The following is a 23,694-nucleotide window of genomic DNA, read 5'->3' as shown; positions in this document are numbered from 1 at the left end:
AAAACCGCCACCCTTGTATTATTGAATCTAACTCCTACATGTTTGTTCGTAAAGAGCATTGTCGCTGTATGCCTCCACTAATATTCTAATTACCTTGCAATGAAAGTTATATAAATTCTTTTCCCTTCAATTCCCTTCGCAAAGGGTTTTGTTGACATTATCTGAGCCATGTTTAAAATTTTGGATAATGAAAAAAAAAAAAGAAATAAAATTTTGCCTGAGTGTAAATGTCTTTACACTCCAACAGTTGAAATTAGACTGATGTTTGCAGCCTAGGATTTTAGCTTTCAGGTAAAATTTATTTCAGCTTGATATGATATAAACCTGTCAAATAATGAGTCTCAATACAAAACACTCTTTTTCAATATATACTCCCAATACATACATACATGTTTACATGTGAGACTGCGAGACTTAAGACATGAGTAGAGAATGGATACCTAAAAATCTCCTACCAACTGAACATTTAGTTCATGTTGTCTATAGGCAATATTTTGTTAGATATACTCATTTAGCTTATGTCTGACCATGCTTATAATATTTTGTTGGAACAACTTGAACATGCCTTGTCATATTTTAAGAGCATTTAAGTTGCCATGTATGTCAATATTTTTGCAAAATATTAATTACGCACTAAAAGAATTAACTTTCTAAACTTTATTTTTTTCTAATCAAATGTTTATATATTAACAAAGCGCTTTCAAATAAAGCAACAGTTTACTTTTTTCAATTACAAAAATGAAAAGTTTAAATCTTTTTTTTAAATTATCATAGTTTTGCAAAGTTTATTACAAATAATAATTTTAGCTAGGACAGAATTAAAATTAAAGTTTACTTTTTTTGAGTTTAATTTTTTTGATGCAATTAAACTTGCTTTTAGTTTGCAAACTAGAAAATAAAATTATATATTAGTTATATATTAATTATATATTAATTATTTATTAGCCACTTATATATTACTTTCTAATGTAGGAGTGAATTTTCAAAAAGTGCTACATCTCAAAAATTAAAATTTCAAGTGTTTTTCAAATTTTATATAATGAAATTTATTATCTATCTAAATGTTAGATATTATAAAAAACTCCTGGTCCTTATAATATATAGAGCAAATATCAATTTCTTTTTTTTGTGCGTCTAAGTCCAGTTTTTCATCAATTTCTCATGTATTATAGTATAATAAAGAGACTTTAGTAAAATATAAATTTATTTAATGTATACTTAGAGAACAGTTTGGATACTGATCATTATAGACAGCAGATTTAGGAGTTTGAAATATTGCTTATTGAGTTTTTTTTAACATTTTTATGACATTGCTAAAAGTACATTTGAATATTTTCATTGCAACTGAATGATTTAATAATTTATTTTTATTTATTTTAAAACAAAAAATTGTTTGAAATATATTTTAAAAAACTTTGTTAACTAAACGAAGCATTATATGGTTAAAAAAAAATTAACTTTTACATTTATTAAATAATTCAACTAGCGTAATGTGTCAAAGTTATTAATTCTAAGTGTAATCATAAACCAAGTTTATTAAAATTTTCTTGTACAGTTATAATTTTTTGAGCTTTGGTTTTTTTTAAAAAAAGAAAAGATTTCTTTTCTTTTAAATTTTGTAATTTTGACTTTGTAAATTTTGGAAATGTTCTATAAACATCTAAAAATGTTTATTTGGTTCTTTGATGTAAACTTTTCCATTTCAAGTAAGTCATTCAACTTTGGATGCAATTTGGATGAGCTTGGAGGACGCAATTTGGATGAGTTTTAATTTCAGTAATTTTCATCACCATTTGATTTTTTATCTCCCTTATACATGACTTATATATTTGGGAAGTATAGAAATGAGGGTACCATGATAATGATGTTGATAATGATGATCACAATGATGATGATCATCATCATCATTATTGTCATCATTTTGATATAAGGAATATGGTTGTGGTTTGCAAGAATTTTTTATTATCAGGGAATAGATTAACTGACATGAAGTAAACCATTGTTTATACCATTAACATATATTGAAAATAAAAGAGAACCATTAACACTATCTTACACAACAGATTTTTATTTTAAAGTAAAGATACTTCCAAAAAGGAAGTTGGGAGTTACTAGTAAGTAATAGGGCAGACCGAAAAATAACAATTTTCAAAAATTGCCTTTCAGTACCTCTAATTTTATTCTATTTAATAAAATAACTCTGGAAAAAAAAAAATTTGAATAAAAAATATTTTTTATTTCCAGAGTTATTATAGAGTTGCTCCAAGACATAATATTTTGAAAAAAAAAGTTCTTTAAATGTAGGTCAGCCTGGTATCCAAATGAAACAAAATTTTATTAAAATTATAAAAATAATAATTGTTTTATTAAAATGTTATTGTTTTTGATTTTGTTGCATATAAAATATGTTTTTATTTAAAAGTTGAAATTTTTACAAATTTTTAATAATATAGTTTTTTTATATCTTTTTTTTTATAAAGTGTATCTATTTTTATATAAAACTAATGTTACTTTTGAGATTTTCATATAATTCTTTTGATTATCAGGTTGGGATATGCTAGAAGAACCTTTTTTTCCCCAGGTATTGAGGACCCTGTTAATTTTTAAGAGTATTAGATGCAGCTCTAAAAGTATTTGTTCAAAAAATTAGATTACATTACAGGTATTGAAATGCAATTTTTGGAAATGATTGTTTTTTATCGTATCCTAGTAAATAATGAAGAGAGCAAGAAACAGAAGACTTAAAAAACATTAAATTTTTTGATTCCGAAGCATCGGTTTTTAAGGAAAATAACTAGAAAAAGAAAAGCAACTTCAAGCAAAGGAATGCAACTTCTCTTAATGAAGAGTTTGAGCAGCTGTGGTGCTTAGGTTAGAGTACTAGCTTCAGAATCAAGAGGTCTGACATTCAAATTTCTGAAATTGATAAGGTAAAGAGTTAAATACTCCTCCACTGTGTTTTGTGGCAAGTGAGTTAGATTTTCTTAGAGCAACTTAATAACCATATAAATAGAGTGACAATAGTGTTTTAGTCAATGAACTTTTTAGTCAGGAAACAAGAGATTATGGCTTGTTTGTGCAGCGACTATGTTAGTATTTGTAGAAAAAGAAACAGACCACACTTTGTGACAGTGAGACAGACTCAAGCTTTGCAGCTTAACCAGGTCCAACTACATTTTTATTGTTTTTACCAAACTAGCCTGAATATAACAACAATAAGTATTTCATATAAAGATAAATAAGAGATTCATTAAACTAAGGAATGAAATCAGTAGTAAAAAATCTGCAATAGGATATGAAGAGCTTGGTTAAACAGATGCTAACTTGGTTTTAAAAAAATTTCTCCAATTTTTTTTTTTTTTTTGACTGAATTAGAAGTTGTTTTTGACTGAATTAGAAAGTTGTATTTGAATTAGAAAGTTGCTTGCTCAGTTTACTTCTTATGATGCCTTTTTTCTTATAGACAAGATCTAAGAAAGTAGTAAATGAAATTAGACCTGCTCAAACTGCAACACTTGAGTCTGTTACATATAAAAGTTGCTTCTGTCACATTATTGTAAGGTTGCATCTCTTTCTAGTTAAACTGAACTAAAATTGAACAATCGATTTTATCAGAAAAGATTTTTTTTTTTGTTTTTTACCTTATGTTATAAAATACATTAGATTTTAATATTAATAATTTGAAAAATAAAAATAAATTAAGTATTACATTAAATAATAACATTAAAATTAAAATTTAATTTTTTACACGATAGTGTTAAGGTTTTTACATGAGTTTCTTAGCTTTTAAACTTTATGTAATGTAATTTTTAAATGTCCTGTGCAAAGTTTAATTTATCGATGCAAATATTATTTTTCATTCATTGCAGACGCCGTAAAGAATTGTTTAAAGCAAATGAAACTGCAGAGGAAAAGCGCTTGCGCAGGATAGCCAAAAAAGAAGCAAAGTTACAAAGAATGAAAGAGAAATTAGGAGTTGGTGATCTTGGTTATACAGATACTAATAATCCATTTGGAGACAGTCACTTGACAGAAAGTTTTGTGTGGGAAAAAGTAAGTTTTATATTGCCTATTTTTTCAAGTCGCCATTGTTTATAAATTATAATTGATTGTTTTTAAACGGAACAGAATCAAGTGCCATCTTGTATGGTTTTAAGAAAATAGTTTTCTTTCTGTTCATTACAGTATACTGGGTACAGCATTTCACTTTTTTTCTTGATTTCTTCCTTCTTATTGACAACACTATAGTTATTATTGTTGTCAATAAGCAGGAAGAGACCAAGAAAAAAAGTGACATGCTGTATCCAGTTTACTGTAATAAATAGAAAGAAAACCGTTTCTCAAAACCATACAGATGGTGCTTAGTTCCTTTTTGTTTAAAGGCGTCCATTGTTATGACTATAATAGTTACATCATATTTTTTTAAGAAATTTGAGAGTGAGGGTATCAAGGGAGAATTTGAATCTAGAAAGCGTCAGAAAGAAAAAGAAGAAGAAATGCGAATTGAGCTTGAAAAAGTCAAAAAAAGACGACAAGAGCGAGAAGCTGAAAAGCAAGCTAGAGAAGATGAAATGCAACTAATTCAGAGAGAAAAAGAAGCTGCATTATTTTCTGTATGTATATACTTTTATATATTTGATTTGACAAAGCTATGAAGGTTTGTCATTTTTTCAATATTTTTTATACTTCTTCCACCAAAGTAATAAACATTCTTACAACTCCACTTTAAATTAGAATCTGATTATTTAATGTCCGTTAAATTAAAAATTATGTGATTTACTAAAATGATATTCCAATATTTTTGCATGATAAATTAGAAATACCATAGAGCTAGCAAAGTTAAGAAAAATATTTGAGTCTAGACAAGCAAAGTTTATTAATTTGAAACTATATGAAGCATCATGTTTTGTATAGTTTCATATCACATCAAAATGTTTTTTAAAAATGTCTGTTTTATAAGTTTTTAATATTCCAATCTTTGTTGATTATGTTGATGTTCTGCTACCATATTATTCATTCGTAATTATAAAAGCAAATTAAAATTTAAAGAATAACTAATTTTCTTTAGAAAATACTTGCTTTTTTTTTAACCAACAACTTTGCCATCCTAAAGACAAAAAAAGTTAGTTAATAATTAGTTCATTAGTATGGAATAAAAATAAAAATAATTTGAAAATCACTATCTATAATATAAAGTAACATATTTGCATTTTAATATATATTGGTAATAAAATTTGTCCGTGAATAAAAACCAATATCTGTTAAATGCAAATATATAATATCAATATCTGTTAAAACACAATCAACCACTATTAGAATTAAAAGTTACTGGAAGTGAAAAGAAGATGTTTATAAAACAAGTTAACAAGGACTTTACTAAGATTGTAGATTATATGAATCAGGTAAACAAGATGAAGGGAGCAAATTCCAAAAAACTGATGATTGAGGAAAAAAGCTAGACGAATAAGAATTTTAGGAACACTTAGGAACAGTCGCAGTTAAAAAGATGAGATTTAATTGAGTGACAAGTAACACGAGAATAAATTTTAGTAGATGGCACAAGAGATGTTAGCTCTTTTGAGCAGCATCCATTACAGTATTTACAGAAAAGAGAAAGATAAGCAACTTTACGACCATGTGAAAATGGTTGAAGATTGCCTTCAAGAGCAGGTTCAAATATGTTTGCAATGTATTTTTGTACTCTGTCTAAAAGAGAAAGGTCATTATTCCAAGATCTGCTTCAAGTATGGCAACAGTATTCTATACAAGGATGGATTAGAGATTTATAGAGATAGAGAATAAAATCCAGAGTTAAAAAGTGACAAGCATAATGAAGAAATGCAACCTTAGCAGTTGCTAATTTTGCAATTGGTTAGATATAGTTTTCAAGAAAATTGGAAGTAAGATGAAGGGTAGATGACTCATCAAGTATATTACGGTTCATAAATATAGAAAGATCAAGATTATTGCGATAAAAATAAGCCCAAAAAATTGAGTTTTATCTGAGTTAAAGTTCACCAGCCGCTGTGAGCTTAATGATGTAGTAGAAGTAAGATCCTTTTCAAGCTCAAATGTCCCCTCCAAAAAATCAGAGATTGTTGGCTTCTTATCAAGACAAGAATAAATGAAGTTACTGGAAATGAAGAACAGTGTTGTCCATCCAGAACAACTTTTATACTTCGATTAGTAAGGAAGGATTCAATAATCCTAAAGATATTACCTGATACACCGTAAAAAGGGAGCTTATGGAAAAGGCCAGTACTCCAAACTTTATCAAAAGCTTTAGAAATATGGAAAGCGAGAGTCTTAACCTCTCCATATCTATCTAATGCACGATAAAACTTATCAGTTATTACCGTTAACAAATCAGCAGTAGAACAAAAAGATCAAAATTCATATTGATTATCAGAAAGTAAGTTATCAGATTCAAGATGAGAGATTAAGTCTTTGTTGATTAAAAACTCAAAAGTCTTGCTTATGATAGGAAGAATACTAATGGGACAGGTGTTAGGCGAGTCAGAAAATAGGGACAACAGATGTTGCTTTCTAGCAAACTAGAAAACAAGACTCTAATATGCACTTGCTAAAAAAGTTTTGAAATTATAAACAACAGCTTTGGAGAACACTTCTGCAAGACTATAACAGGTATGTTGTCCCTACCACAAGATGTAGAAGAGTCTAAGCACTTAAGATGCAGAAGCTGGAGCGATACAAATGTCAAGCAAGGATGTGATTAGTCTAATCAAAAGATGATTTTAATGAAAAGTTCTTAGCAAACTATTCAGCTTTGTCTTTAGGTGAGGTAACAAAATCTGAACCATGCAAGAGAGGTGGATTAACAGATTTGCCTTTATTATAGTCACTGTTAAAGATTCTCTTAAAGTCTCAGAAGCCTAATTTTTTAGATGAAATAAGAGATTTTGTGATCTAAGAATAGAAGACTTTGGCGTTAGAAAATTTTACAATGGTTTTTAGCAATAGTAAATGTCTGTTTTCTGGACAATTGTTCCAGCGATAGATATGGAAATAATGGTTACAATCGGAAATTGCAGCAGCACAATGAGAGGAAAACCATGGAGAAGAGTGAGGCTTGACATGGAATTGTTGAGAAGGAACAACTATTCCATGCCAGCCTGAATCTAAGAAGTTACATAAGAAGCTTATTTGTCAGCAGGAATACTAATGATTTTTACCCATTTGCCATTTCAAAGAAAATTGTGGAAAGAGTCCTAGTCAACTTTTAGATAGTTGTAAGAGGTACAATGATAGAGGGATTCTGATGATGAATAATAATGAGATATCAGTTTTAGAGAAATGAAACCGTTATCAGAAGCACCTAAGGGTGAATGTGGAGAAACTGAGCTCTAACTAGGATCAAAAATAAAGCATAACTCAAGTAGGGAAGGTAAATGATTTGGACTGTCTGGAAAACAAGTTGGAAAGTTGACTATTTGTGTTAGAGATTGAGAAAAGCAATAGTTATGGGTCTTAACACCTGCAGAGTCACTGACACGAGAACCAAACCATTCAGTTTGATGAAATTAAAACCACTAGCATCAACAATGTTAGCTGAAGGATATAGAGAAAGGACTTAAACCAGTTTGATCAGAAATAACATTGAAAAGAGTGCAGTCTTGAGATGAAGGAGAGATATATAAAACAAAGCAAAAGCTGATAGAGTGAAGTGGTGCTAAAGGTAAGTACATAAAAGAACAATATGTGAATTTAAAGTTTCTCTACAAATAGGTAAATTCTTACGAGTGTAAATGCCCAAACAAACCATGACTATTGGAGTCTCGATAAATTAAAGGAAGATATCCATCAACGCTAAGATCGTAAGAAGAGACAGCTGAACTTATATTAGTCTCATAAAGAGCAAGTAGGTCTGATGAATTCAGCAAAAGTTAAGACTCAACAAAGAAAAACTCGAAGACCACAAATATTAGTGAATAATAGCTTTAGAGAACTTGGTGATGATGATGGTTTTTGTGTTTTATGGTTTTTGATACTTAAGTCATTTTTTAAATTGGTTAAAGAACTTTACTAGAAGTACAAGTAGAACTCAGTATAGTATCTATGTTTAAACAACTATTAACATATATTGTCTTCTTTTATCAGAGCCGCAGCCACATTTTTCACATATTCTGAATAGCTATTTTCCAGGCATGGTGTGAACTCAGAACATTTTTATTTTAATACAAATGAGAATTTGTTACAAAAAATTACAGTAATTTGAGCTTAAGAACAAGAAGAATCTAAATTATGCCCTCCCCCTCCCACTCAACCCATTGGGAGAGGGGACAGTGTTTTAAACATAATTTTTTTGAAAATTGACCTTGATGTGAGTTCTTCTTGTTCCCAAGCTCCAATTACTGTATTTTTTTGTAACACTTCTTAATTTGAGACAAGTAATAAAATAGAAATGTTTGGTGGTCACATCATGCCTGGGAAATAGCTATATTGAACATGTGAAAACTGTGGCTATAGCTCTGTTTATATTTATTTTTATTTTGTATTATAAATTTAAAAAAAAATTATGCTTATTGTATTAAATTTTTATGAAAAAACTTTTACTTTTTTGTCAATCCTTTTTAGAAAGCTAAAATGATTTTTTGATTGACAACTGTTGATAAAAAAAATATATTTTGTATGGATACTTAAGTATTTTAAAGTGAAAAGTTTTTTTTAATAAGTTAATTTTGCAGTCAATGTTATGATGTCCCAAAGTTACGATAGGTAATGAGTCAAGAGCTGCAAAGAAATTAAGTCACCTCTAACCATATATACTTAAAAAATATTTTTAAACTTTTTTACTTTTTATTTTTTTTTTTATATTTGTATTTTTGTTCATCTAATTTTATTTTATAATTTTTAATATTAAATAACTTTTTATGTGTAAACTCTTAGTTATTTAACATTACAATTAATATTTAAGGTTTTATAATGTTGTCAGCGATAAGTAAAAAAAATGTAAATTTATAGCGCTTATATGAGAATTTTGCTTGGCTTGCCAATTAATGTTGAATAGAATGTTAGTTAGTAGAACATTCCTTGCAATATGCTTTTTTAGAATTTATTTAAATAAGCAAAAATGGCATTTGAGGGGCACAGTGACATTAGTTCACCATACTATGGCGGTAAAAAAATTTAAGCTGCAAGTTTAAATATCTAGTGTATTTTGTATTTGTAAATTTAAAAAATAATAATAGTTTTTATATTTATAAATTTTGTGTTTGTAAATTAAACTTTTGCATTTGTAAATACAATAAAATAAAAAACTATGAAAATTTATGTAAATATAATTATCCTCTTTAATGTTTTATACAAATATAGCATAAATGATACTTTTCATTGCAAGTTTCATTTTTGATTTGTTTGTTGCTATCATTTTTGGTGTACTTTACCAACAAAATTTGTTTACCAACAGTATTTTTATTCCCTTAATAAAAAAATGTTAACAACTTATTTCAAAGTGTATATATATGTGTATGTATGTATGTATAGATTTTAAAACTAAATTACCTACCATATGCATTTTTAAATATGTATACTAGGTAGTTTATTTGGTTCTAACAATCTTACATTAATTTATAGTGGATAAATTAACTTTAGAGTTTTTTTTGCTCCACTTTGTCTACAGTAATACTCTTAAGCATGAATCCTGACCATTAACTATGACATTACTATGGAACATATTGTTTTATCAAAACAAATAATGGATAGGTATTATGGCTGTCACATAGATGTTTATTTCGCTACGTGTTCAATTGAATCATAAAACAGTCCTTGTTTTATAATCATGTTGTTGTAATATTGTTTCTCTTTCGCTTTTCTATAAATACTATAATAGGCACTGCTCTAAACAGCTTTTGTTTTAGGGTTGGACTAAACAAGAAGATGAGTTTCACTTACATCAAGCTCGTCTTCGTTCTTCAATTAGAATTCGCGATGGTCGAGCTAAACCTATTGATTTACTTGCTGCTTACATAAATCCAATTGAAGATGACTTAGAAATTCAAATGCATGAACCATATGCTGCACTTGTTGTATGTAGTGTTCTTATAATAGTTTACTTTTAAATTTTATTTGAAGTTTTAAGTTTTATTCTAATCTAATTTAAGGGTTTATCAATAGACGATTTAGAGGATGTGATTGAAGATATTAAAATATACATGACAATTGATGATGCAAAAAATAAAGAATTTTGGGAGGTTTGTAATGAAGTCAATAAAGACAATAAACTTAATCTAAAATTGATTCTGGATTGTTGCTTTATTATATATAAGTTCTTTAATTTTAGGACATTACAATTGTTGTAAAAGACGAGCTCCAAAAACTTATCAAAAAGCGAAATGAAGGTTAATGTTATCTGAATAGTTTTAGTTTAATTTTGATTTATAGGAAAATTGTTTTAAAGATGTTAATTAGAGAAATGTGTGTCCCTTCAGAATAAAAAAGTTTAGAATTGATTTTGGAAAAGATTTTAAATTGTCTTTTAAATGTTGGAGAGAGTTAGGCACCATGATACACTTGGTTTTTGCTTAGTAATTATTTTTTTAACACAATTTAAGTGATTTAATTTTAAGTGATTTGTAAATTAAACAAAATTACATTTAAAAAAACAAACTTACAAAATTAATTTCATTAATTACTAAAATATAATAGTTTAAACTTGTGAGACTGTCAGATGTAAAATTAGAAATTTGAAATTTGTATCAAGGTACTCCACTAATGGGGCACCTTGCTACAACCTATGAGCACCATTAAAAAAAGTTACCATTAAAATAAAAAGTATAAAACAGAAAAGGTTTTTACTTGAAAGAAATAAATGTAATAGTTATAACTCAAATAATGCATTCAAACATACAAAACACATTCAGAGATATAGATAGTATATTGTTCTATACGTCATTCATAATTGTCAATAAATAATGGCTTTGTATAGAAATTGGATCTCCTAGTATTATATTTACATGAATCTCTTAAAAATTATAAAATGAAAAATATTAAAATGAATGATTTTTAAGAATATTGACACAATGGAGTATTCTACATTTTTAGGGCAAGCCAAAAATGCTGTATTAGGTTGCCCTCTTTATTTTTAGTATCCAATTTTTTTTCAATATTTTTGTTTAATGTTTAATTTTATGGATTGTAGTTAACAAAATATTGGCACTTACCCATAGACACATTGAATAATATACTATAAAACTTAACAGCATTAAAAACTAATGAATTGCTTTTGAGTGTATATATATATATATATGTTCACAACTTCTAGTAACCAGACTTTTTGCTACAATTTTAAAGACAAGCAAATAAAATATTAGTGTTTAACATGGTCACAAAGTTTTCATATGTTTTGCATAAATTGCAAGTCAGCATTACTTTTCTTGCAACTGGTTTAATTACTATTTTCTCATCATTTTTAATTCTTCACATTTTATACTATGCATCAACCCACTATCAAATCCATTAAATTAAATAGATTAGGTAGTTAATTACAAAACATTATAATTTGACCAAATTACCATTGACAAGCATTGAAAGCACAAATGTTTGGTATGTACAAGTCATAAAAACTCTTCCCCGCCCCCCCCCCCCCCCTCTCCCTCATCCTCCTCCAAAAAAAGCAAAATTTATCTAGAGTAAAAATTCTCTGTCTGATGCTAAGCTCTATTGCTCCCAGTTTACTAAATCTCCTATCTTATCTCAGAAGTTGGGCTCTAAAGACTCTTGGAAAATGTTTTACAATGTCATTAAGAAAGGTAAAACATTCTATTTCTAGTTCACAGGTCTGATTTTATTACCTTTTCCAAGAATAAAGCTGAACTATTTGCTAAGAACTTTTCTTCTAATTCATCTCTTGAATCAAATAGTCATGCTCTTCCTGCTATTTAGTTAAACAGGTTAACCAATTATTATACATCCAAATCACTTCAGCCTCCGTTGTTTAAGGCATTTCTCAATTAAACTTTTCTACTTCTTGAGGTGGAAATAGACAAAAATAATTTTTTGAGAATGCCTATAAAAGTTATTTATTTAGAAAACCAGGTAAATGGGTGGATAAAATTAATTATCTTTGTAGCAAATTTCTAAGTGAATTTTGAAATTGGTGATTTTCCACATTTTATATATCTATAAATATTTAGTAAATTCGGATGGTTTTCATTTAAAATGATTTTACCAACATGAAAATTGATAAACAGCTTATGTGAAAGTTGTTTTTAATTTGATATGGAAAGTCATGTTGAAAATGTGTGTGGTTTTTTTTCACAAAAAACCAGATTAAATTCTAAGTTTTATAAAAAGTGCTAACTTGCCACTATTGTGGCATACATCATTAAAAGAATTAACTTTTCTTTTAAAACAAATAAATCCATGGCCTTAATGCATACCCTTACACTAAGTAGGGAACAAATTAGAAAATTAATATTTCTTTTTTCTTCAATAGGGATATATTTTTCAACAACCAACGAACTTGAAGAATGACAGAACTGCATCCTACATTTAGTCATTTTTAGGATGCAAAACAAAAACTGCTGAATCGTTCAGTAGTTTTTGTTTTGCAAAGTATACAATCTACACCTCCTAGTCTGCTGATGAGTTGCCTAAATTTTAAATCCTTCATTGAATATAAATTTTGACATTGAGATAATTTTTGCTCATTCTGAGTAAACAGATATTAAGAAAATTAATAATGGATTCCCGATTGATCTATCATAAGAAGAAACATGGATTTTGTACAAAAAAAAAGTTAATTAGGATGATATCATTCCTACTAAAACTGGAGATTTTGCCACACAAAAAGGACTGACCCAAAAACCACAAACCAATTTTTTTCAAAAAAACATATGTATTACTTATTCATATATAGATTGGAGTACCTGGTTTTTAAAACTACTGTATTGGTGTCACAAGATTATAGACTTGGTGAACCAATATATAATGCAAGAGGCATTTCTAAAGTTAAAGAAAGTTGGACTGCCATTAGATATGTTTTGCAACTCGGGTGAGAATGGAAGGACATCTGCAATAGGGTCACCAGGCCATAGATCTTTTTCTGAAGAATTAATATCTACTATAAAAGATCTATGTACTCCTATGTACAAAGATATCATGTTATTATACCATTCTCAAATCAGTGTAATACTTTGTATAGTTTCTTGTCAATGGTAAATTAAGTCTGACAAGATTCAAGAATTATGTAATGATGCTACACTTAACATTATTAAAAGCATGCAATGGACACCCACACTTTTCATGGAGTTATTTATCACTCAGCTGAATTAATTATTCTTAATGATGCTTATGGCCTTGGAGTTTATCTGACAAGTCTAGAAGGTCTATAAAGATATAAGAAACTATTTAAAACTTCTTTCTTATAAGACATTGCATCTAGAACAGTTTACAAATGTGATGAGTCATCTTTTTGAGAGATCTGATCCTAGTGTTTTAAACCAAATTATTCATTTGCAACCTCAAAAGTAATGCCAAGACTGTTGTTCAAAGGAGCACACAAGCAGATCTCATGAGCACATGTTTACAAAAACAAAGAGATATTTTGATAACATGTTTGAAAACCTTATATATGAGAAGTTATTAACATTTTTTGTATTTTTACTATTTATCCTCAAATGCATGTAGCAATACCAAACCATTAGAACTCTTTCCTTATAATTTTATTATCCTAACTTTATTTTAAATCCAAATTTAATCAAATATTTGTTATTAAGGACTGAACTTTTTATCAATAATCAGAAGGAATCAGACCCCCTTTTTTGTTTAATTAAATTTCTGAATTTTCTATTCTTTGAGTATATTTAATAAATTACTCTTTTAACAGCCTGTAAGAGTGAAAGTCTTTGTAAATAAAACATAAATACATACATACATACATACATACATACATACATACATACATACATACATACATACATACATACATACATACATACATACATATAGAGGCAATTTTAAGGGTGGTGTTGGTGTGTGTTCCTTTGAATATTGAACTTTGAATATTTATCAAAAAACACTAATTTGTCAAAAATGCGCAAATATGGTCATTTAAACCCAGTTTTCAAATTTAGTTTAATATTAGAAATTTAAAATTTCTTATAACCAATAAAAAAATTTCTTTTCAAAAAGTCCTCGATGAGTTAAAAATAAAAGTGATGTTACACAAAATAACATTGTAATCCTACTATAGTAACAGCAATTTAGTATGTATAAAAAATACATAAATTATTTATTAATAACAAACAAAAAAAATCAAATAAGTTTGGTACAAATATAATTTTTAAGCATTTATAATAATTATAAAAAAAATTTAAATTATATATTAATGTTTATAAAATATAATACAAATGTTTTTAGCTGTCGTTTTTTTGAAAATATAGTTGATTTAAGTGTTTATACTGTAGACTCAACAAGTTCACGGCGTGATGTTATAAACTCGTCAGTGCAACATGATGTTCAGAACATTTTTCATGGGAAAACTTATGCTCAACTTTGTGCACTGCAAAACCAGATTAAACAAAAAATTAATGCAGGGGGCTCAATTGATATTGGTAAGACTCAATCCTCATTTAATATCTTTTATAGAAATTTTTACTCGTTTTCAGTTTAGATGAAAACAAAGGATAATCTTTAATCTGCACAAAGCATCATTAAGCTTTATTATCTTTATATTCTCGTTTTTTCCACAATTTAGGGTACTGGGAGTCTTTACTTAATCAACTGAAAGGTGTAATGGCAAAAACTCGGCTTAAAGAACGTCATCAAAATTTTCTTAAAAAAAAGCTTAATGAACTTAAGATGGAGGTTTAAATAAGTTTTACTGCTTTTTATTTACATTTCCAAATGGATTTTATTAAATATTGATAATAAGCCATTTATTGTTAAACTTTTTATTTGATGTGTATACAATTATTTTATTTTTTATGTTTTCCTATTCCATTTTCGTTCTTCAATTTAGTCAACTGCTGTTGGTGTTGATTCTCATCCAAATCAAAGTAAAGTTGAAGATAAGGATGTTTTAGAAGCAAATGAATCAAAGAAATCTGAACAGCATTCAAACTTAGAAGACCCTTCTAAATCAGAAAATTCCATTGAAGAAAAAGTTGATGAAGAAAATGTTGTTGAAGAAGGCTTTGAAAAGTTTTTATATTTTTTTTTAATAACTAATATTTTTGTACAGACAAAAGTACAGTTCTATTTTAATAACACTATAATTAAAATTTTTGTTTGCAATTTATACTAGAGTGAAGTTAATATTATTGTTTGCATATATACTAGAGTGAAGTTAATATTTTTGTTTGCATGTATACTAGAGCGAAGTTAATATTTTTGTTTGCATGTATACTAGAGTGAAGTTAATATTTTTGTTTGCATGTATACTAGAGTGAAATTAATATTTTTGTTTGCATGTATACTAGAGTGAAGTTAATATTTTTGTTTGCATGTATACTAGAGCGAAGTTAATATTTTTGTTTGCATGTATACTAGAGTGAAGTTAATATTTTTGTTTGCATGTATACTAGAGCGAAGTTAATATTTTTGTTTGCATGTATACTAGAGTGAAGTTAATATTTTTGTTTGCATGTATACTAGAGTGAAGTTAATATTTTTGTTTGCATGTATACTAGAGTGAAGTTAATATTTTTGTTTGCATGTATACTAGAGCGAAGTTAATATTTTTGTTTGCATGTATACTAGAGTGAAGTTAATATTTTATGTTGCTGTTGCAAGTCCTAAAAGATGTATATTTATACTAATAGTTAATAAAAAGATTATTATTGTATTTCATTTAGGAATCCTGACTTTTAATGGAAAAATGAATAATAGTGCCTCTTTTTTTGTGTAAAAAACAGTTTTTTACTGCAATAAAATCTAATATTTTATTTCTTTTGAATAATTTTCTAATATTTCTTTTGTACAAATGTTATGATATTGTGAGTAACAATATTCATACAGCAAGTGTGAATGTTATAAACAACATTCAAACTTAAACCTTAAGTCTAATGTACACTTACTATTGTACAGTAGGGTGGAGCAATTTTCATAGCAAAAAAAAAGTTGATAAAACAATCCTGAGATGCAAATGGAATTTTATTAGTTAAAGTAGGAAAGAAAAAAAATATTTTTGAAATTAGCTCTTAAGTCTCCTCTTGGACCCAAAATTTTGATGAGTCCTTGTATTTGTAAAAAATTGTTTTCAGAATTATGTCAAGCTGAAATTTAAATGATGCAGAATTATATGCTAATTTTGAAAATATTACTGATTTTTATTTAAAATTAAAACTATGAAATATAGTTTTTTTTTTAATATAGTTTGTTATCCTATAGAGATAATCAAATTTATAATATGGAAAGTTGCAGTATCAACCAGTAGTATTTAAATTTATTTCAATTTTTACCAAAACAAGAGTAATGACCCCAAGCTAAACTTATATTTCGTAGTTTTACATATTCTAACAGTTTCATAGTAAAGAAGCTCAAATGCTGTAGTGATGTAGCAGTGGTAGAACCTTCGCTTTAAAATGAGAAGTTCCGAGTTCAATTCCCAATCTTGTTCCTGATAGTACTGCACACAAACTTGTTTCTCTTCTCAATGACCTTGTTTGTTAAGGTTCTTATTTCAGAGTTAAAGAGTAAAAAGAGGGCTGCAATGTAGCCTGTAAAGTAGCCTCCTAGGCCGTAGTGGCCCTTTAGGCCTTGGGAAAGTGAATGAAATTAAAAAAAAAAAAGTCAGTCAAATTTCTGCAAGTCTAATATCTAAGATTTCAATAAATTCAGTCATTTTTATTTTTTATTTTTTCTGAAAACAGAAAGTGTTATCTCACTTATACTGATGCTAATATTATATCACTAATACCTAAAATTTTTATTGAAATTTATTTCAGAGCGGAAATTCAAAGACTTTCTGCTGCAGAGCTGCGACAAAAAGGTAGTTTTTATTTTGTATTATTTTTTAAATAAACATTTTGTGCAAATAATAAAGTAATATAATGTTTTAATGACATTTTGCATGAAGGTTTATTATAGTTTTATTTATAGGTTTTTATTTTTAGAAATAATATAAAAAACTTCATCTTCATTTAAACATTACTCTTCTTTGAAATAAAGTAATTAATTTAAAAAAATGCAAAAGTATGCATCAAAGGACAAGACTGAGCCGTCAAGCCAAAGTGAAATAAGAAAAAAATTAGGAACAGAGAAAGGATAATAAAATAAAATTAAAAAGGCACTTTGAACAGATGTTCAGAGCAAAACAAAGATGCTAAAGTGAAGTGTATTTTAAAAAAATGATAATGATAATTTAAACATCTTGCGTGTAGTAGAAATTATAAACTCAGACTCATAATGCAAAGTCATAACCAACATGCAAGGTATAAAAAACGAAGATAAAATATTAAGCTTAACGTAATATGCTCAGAGCAGGAATTGAACCTGGAACTCATTGATTATCAGGTTGACGCTCTAACCGATCAAGTTATAGATGTTCATATAGATGCTAGATAATAAACATTAAAAAATAATAAAATCAATAACAAAATTAAATGACAATGAAATAAAATAGTGTACAAATAAAGACAAAGTACTGAAATATGTATATATATGCACACATACATGTATACATCAGGGATGCGGAGTCCCATAAAGGACTCCGGATTTAAAAGTCACAAAAAGATTACTTTATCCTAGTTTTTGATATACAGGAGCTCTAAAAGTATAAATAAGTTTATGGACTACTAATAGGAAAAAAAAAGACTTTTAGGTTAAAGAAACAATCGTTTTTTGAGTCTGGAATCCTTAGGTATAATGGCAGCAAGGACTCTGGGCTTAAAAAAAATAAGTTTCAAGTCATTAAATCTCAAGACAATAAGTCAACAAACTATTTAGAGCTTCTGGACACTACAGACTTGGAAAAAGTAGAGATATAAAGCCGGAGTCCTTTTGGGACTCCACATCCCTGGTATACATGTATACACTCATACATACCCGTACACATACAAATACACACACATATGTATATACATATATATACATACATACACACATACATACATATATACACACACAAATATGAACATATATATATATATATATATATATATATATATATATATATATATATATATATATATATATATATATATATATATATATATATATATATATATATATATATGTATATATATATACATACACATGAAAGAACCAACCAGGGAAAGCAGAAAAATAATAAAAATGTTGGTGTTGTAAGATCCAATTGAAATTAAGTAGTGGACTAATGTAGGTGAAACTCCATCCTCAGGGCCACAATATATCCACTAATGATGTTTTGGAGAGCCTGATATAAATAGCTATTATTGCTCATCAGGGATGCATCCATGCTATCTTTATTATCGCCTTAATAGATTTTTAAGTATTCATAGAAATAATATAAAAAATTCCATCAATCTAATAAAACATTAATCCCCTTTTAGTTATTGTCCAGTAATTATTCCTGGGTAATGAACTATTTCAAAGATGAAGAGCCAATAAGTTACAAATCTCTGACAGGTCTTAGAAAAAAGTTTGTTCTGGTAAACGATAAAATTCTTTACATGTATATTACAACTTGAATTGAAGTATTTGCAATTTAGGGAATTAAGAAAGACAAGACCATAGTAATATACTTCTGAAAAAGGCTCAGAGTTTGTTTATTTTCCAAATTGCATACTGTTTACAAATACCAGGTTTTGCATCCATTTAAAACAAACATAACATCCATTTGAAACAACCATGACATTCATTTAAAACATCGTGACAATCAATTAAAACAATCGTGGTTTTCAATAAAAATATTTAACGCATGCGCAATCTCAACATTCTATTTTATTCAAAAAAAGGTTTTGTTTATGTATTTATTTATTTAATATATAAATTTATTTTTAGTAATATTATATTAATTTACTTAAATTTAATAAAGTTTATTTTAATTTTAAATGGATGTCATACTTGATTTAAATGGATGCAAAACCCGGTATGTGTGTACTAATATACACTGAGAGGCTTGATGTTGAGAGATGTGTATTCTATAAAATAAGAATAGGGGAATGGTGTCACAGCAAATATACGAGCTACAAGATATGAAAGAAAAGAAGTAATATTGTCCATGTGGGGATTCGACCCACAGCCTTTCCGAGTATGAAGAGAATGCCTTATCTAAAGCAGCTAAACGTGCAGTTACTGATTCAGACAAAATAAATATTATTATATAATAAAAAGGTGTTATTCATCATGCATGTTTTAAATGAACGTTATAGCTGTTTTATGGCCAATAAGAATAAAGCCATGTAAAAAATGTGTACCTAAACGGCATGGAATAGTTGAAGCTTAATAGATATGTATACATGAGTGTACGCCTTTTTTTCACCAAGTTTTTCATCCATTTAAATCAAATATGGCATCCAATTAAAATTAAAATAAATTCCATTAAATTTAAGTAAGTTAATATAATCTTGATAAAAATAAATTTAAATAATATTAAATAAATAAATATATAAACAAAACCTTTTTTTTTGAATAATATAGAATGTTGAGATTGTGCATCTGTCAAATGTTTTAATTAAAAATCACGATTGTTTTAATTGATTGTCAAAATTTTTTAAATGAATGTCATGGTTATTTTAAATGGATGTCACATTTGTTTTAAATGGATGCAAATATAAGAAGTAAAATGGTATCCAAATTGGAATCTAAATGTAGACCTTAAAAAATTATACTTTTATGATTTATTATGATAACGGACCCCACACCACTGTAACTTTATATTTTTATACAGTTTTTTTGTTTCTTGTTTTGTATTACATTTGATTGCCTTAAAGCATGAAACTTTTAGTGACATAAAAAATTTTATTTTCTTTGTTAATAAATAATTTTTTTTAATAATAATAAATAAGTGTGTATATATATATATGTACATATATGTACATATATATACATATATATATATATATACATATATATATACATATATATAAACATATATATACATATATATATATATATATATATATAAATATATATATATATATATATATGTATACAACCCTCAAAATTAGGGTTGGCATTCGGCAATGCCGACCTAACTGCCGACCTGAAAGTATTTGAGATCGGCAAAAAATTGCCGACCTCGTTTCTATGTTTTATGGTTAGACCTTTGTATCAAATAATTTTTGCCGACCTCAAAAAGGTTGAGGTCGGCAAATTATTGCCGACCTCATTTTTCCTTATTCCGGGGGTTGTGTGTGTGTATATATATATATATATATATATATATATATATATATATATATATATATATATATATATATATATATATATATATATATATATATATATATATATATATATATTGGTTTCAGCAATTGAACTGTACAATGGATATGATTATGAGCCAAATCTTGTTCCATTTAATGAGATAGATGAAGTAAGGTTTTTATTATTTTTATTGTTTTGTTATTGTTGTGCTTTTTTTTTTTTTTTTTTAAGTAAATAATAGATAGATAAACCAATATTTCATGCACTTATATTGTGAGCAACACAATATAAGTGTAATATTTATGCATAAAATACTGGTATAAAAATGAATAGCAAATATTTTACTAAAAGTGTTTCACCACTAATATTTAAAAAAGTATTGGTTGATTTGTTAAAAAAAGATTTATTGTAAGCAATAATTAACTTAAGTTAAAGTTTAAATAGTTAAGGGTGAGTAGTCCTCCCTTTTATATTTTATGTCTTTATTTTTTTTTATATTTTATATTTATATTTGTTGTCTTTACTTTTTTTTAAATTTGTTGTCTTTACTTTTTTAGTATAATATTACTTTCATGATTCATTTATTCATACATAATTTTCAGTTATATATATATACATACATACATATATATATATATATATATATATATATATATATATATATATATATATACACATACACATATGAATATATACACATATATATAAATATATACACACATATATAAATATATACACACATATATATATATATATATATATATATATATATATATATATATATATATATATATATATATATATATATATATATATATATATATATAATATGTTTATATTTTTATTTTTTTAGGATAAATGGGTGGATCCTACAGGAGATCTCCACAAACTGGTATTTTTATTTTATTTTTTTAAGTATCAAGTACATCTGTCATGATTTCAAATACATCTATTTTCATCAATAAAGTATTAGTTACATTCAATTTTTAGTTTTAATTAAATTAAGCAGGGTATTAGCTAGCCCAATGGTGCTGCGTATAACGCGGAATTCCCAATGGGCTTAAAATTCCCAAAAGTCAATGACTTTTTTTTTTTTTTAGAGTGTTTTTTTGAGTTTTTTAGGACCTTTTCTAGAAAATTCCCAACGTTTTCTAGAACAACAACGATAAAAATTCCCAATACGGCAAAAACGCGGTATAAAATTTATTTCTGGCTACCGCCCTGTTAAGAATAAGATAATTAATAAAGAAAAGAATTCATTCAATAAATATTTGTGCGATAAATATCACTTTAAATTTTATTAGGGTCATTACATATAAGATTATCTAAACCTTCCCGAGTGTCTCAGATTTTCTTGAAATTAACACTTTGTTTTTATATTAAAACCTCCTGGTTTTATTGAAAAGAATTTCCCAAAGGTTTTAACTCATCTCAAAGAGTTTTAAAATTATGGCAAATTGAAAAATTAATGGCCTATTTTGTGCAATTTATTATTATTATTTTTTTCCACCTCTCCAAGGCCGAGAAGGCCACTACAGATGAGGTGGCTTCTTAATTGTAGTTATTACCTTCTCTCAACTCTATAACTCCAAAACACGAACCTTGACAAATAAAGCCGCTGCACAGAGAAACAAGTTAAGCGCGGTACTACCAGGGACATGGTGAGAATCAAACTCAGGATCTCTCGCTTATGAAGCGAGCGCTCTATCACCACATCACTATCGCATTATTTTTAAATCCATATAAAAAAAACTGATTATCTTAAATATTTAAAAATTAATATGATGGCAGTTATCTACTTCAACCTACAAAAAAATAAAAATTTATTTTGCAAAAATACTTATTTTTGACCATTTTTGGCTTCAAAAAAATTGCAAAAAAACAAAAAAAACAAAATAAAGACAGAATACTTAAGAGAATGTAGAATATTTTTTTTTAAATTTAGGTGGTACGTATCATTTTTGATAAGTTTTGTAACATTAGATTCAAAGTTATAAAAGTTAGCTTTCCCAAAAAAGCCTTCAGTCTCAAAACATTAAAATTAGTTCCATTTAAGAACTGAAAATTGACTGAGTGTACAGTAAACTTAACACTTGAAACTTTTAGGAATGTATCTTCAATATAAGAAGAAAAAAAATATAGAAAAAATAATTTTGGAATGTTTTGTAGCTGCTGAGATATCTAAACTTGAACTCTCTATCAAAAAAGGATTTTGGAAATCAAATTTGGCCATTTTGAACTTGTTACATAACCGATATCTCTAAAACTGATCAATATTTAAAATTTTGTATTTTTATTTCATTAATTTTGACAAATGACATATCATACATTATTATGTTTAAAATAAAATAATAACAAATATCTAAAAACTAAGATGTAAAATGAGTAACAAAAAAATGTTTACTAAAAATGCTTTACTAAACCTCGATTGTCATAAAACTTTTATTCAAACGGTTGGTGAAAGATTTCATTCAAATCTTCACTGAATAAGAAAAAAAATTTATTTCTTTTAGATGTAATATAACTTTAAAAGTATATATATTTCTCTATGTTCATCATGAAAAAATGCTCCTGGCATTTCATCATGAAAAGATGTTCCTTGCATATTTCATCATGAAAAGATGTTCCTTGTACGTTTTATCATTAAAAGAATTTCCTTACACGTTATTAAACCACACTAAGGTATTGTTGTAAATATGAAGTTCATAAAACTAAAACATTAAGTAAGTAATGTAAAGTATTATTTTTAAAGTTAAGTTAAAAGTTACTTAGTTATTTTGTTGTTATTGCTTTATGCTGATAACAAAAAAAAAAAAATGATGACCCTGTTAAAACGTTTTATTTTTATATAAGATTTTATATAAATGATAAAAATTGTAATAATTGTAAAGACAGGGTTCCCACTCCTCCTTAAAAACCATGTATGTCCTTTAAAAAAAAATTCTCCTCAAAAGTCCTTAAATAACCTTTAAAAAAGTTAGAATTTGGCTGCTCTCCTTAATTTCTCCTTACTTTCTTTTTTTATTATCCAGGAAATTTTATTAAAGTAAATAGATCATATTTATTAACAAAAAAGCAAATAGTTACTTCTTTGATTCATTGTAGTCCTATACTTTTATTATATATGCATATATATATATATATATATATATATATATATATATATATATATATATATATATATATATATATATATATATATATATATATAAATATATATATATATATAAATATATATATATATATAAATATATATATATATATTTATATATATATATATATATTTATATATATATATTTATATATATATATATATATATATATATATATATATATATTTATATTTTAATTGGATCTTATAACACTATGATTTTTATTATC

The 23,694-nt window shown here is 26.7% G+C and overlaps 1 protein-coding gene across 1 annotated transcript in view; it reads left to right on the top strand.

The window, feature by feature from the left end:
• The window catches only part of LOC100199232 (splicing factor Cactin), a 56,377-nt gene that overhangs the window by 10,684 nt on the left and 21,999 nt on the right, over window positions 1-23,694 (top strand). The window contains exons 2-12 of the mRNA XM_065816488.1: window positions 3,870-4,053; window positions 4,428-4,613; window positions 9,879-10,046; window positions 10,122-10,211; window positions 10,301-10,358; window positions 14,427-14,573; window positions 14,717-14,826; window positions 14,981-15,162; window positions 16,908-16,951; window positions 20,418-20,482; window positions 21,167-21,205. Of these exons, the coding sequence (XP_065672560.1) occupies window positions 3,870-4,053; window positions 4,428-4,613; window positions 9,879-10,046; window positions 10,122-10,211; window positions 10,301-10,358; window positions 14,427-14,573; window positions 14,717-14,826; window positions 14,981-15,162; window positions 16,908-16,951; window positions 20,418-20,482; window positions 21,167-21,205 (1,273 nt within the window). The remainder of the gene's footprint in view (window positions 1-3,869; window positions 4,054-4,427; window positions 4,614-9,878; window positions 10,047-10,121; window positions 10,212-10,300; window positions 10,359-14,426; window positions 14,574-14,716; window positions 14,827-14,980; window positions 15,163-16,907; window positions 16,952-20,417; window positions 20,483-21,166; window positions 21,206-23,694) is intronic.

This window comes from Hydra vulgaris, chromosome 13, assembly GCF_038396675.1.
Source record: "Hydra vulgaris chromosome 13, alternate assembly HydraT2T_AEP".
In the NCBI taxonomy this organism is placed as follows: Eukaryota; Metazoa; Cnidaria; class Hydrozoa; order Anthoathecata; family Hydridae; genus Hydra; species Hydra vulgaris.
The sequence above is the reverse complement of the archived record's forward strand: the minus strand, read 5'-3'. Positions and strand labels throughout refer to the sequence as shown.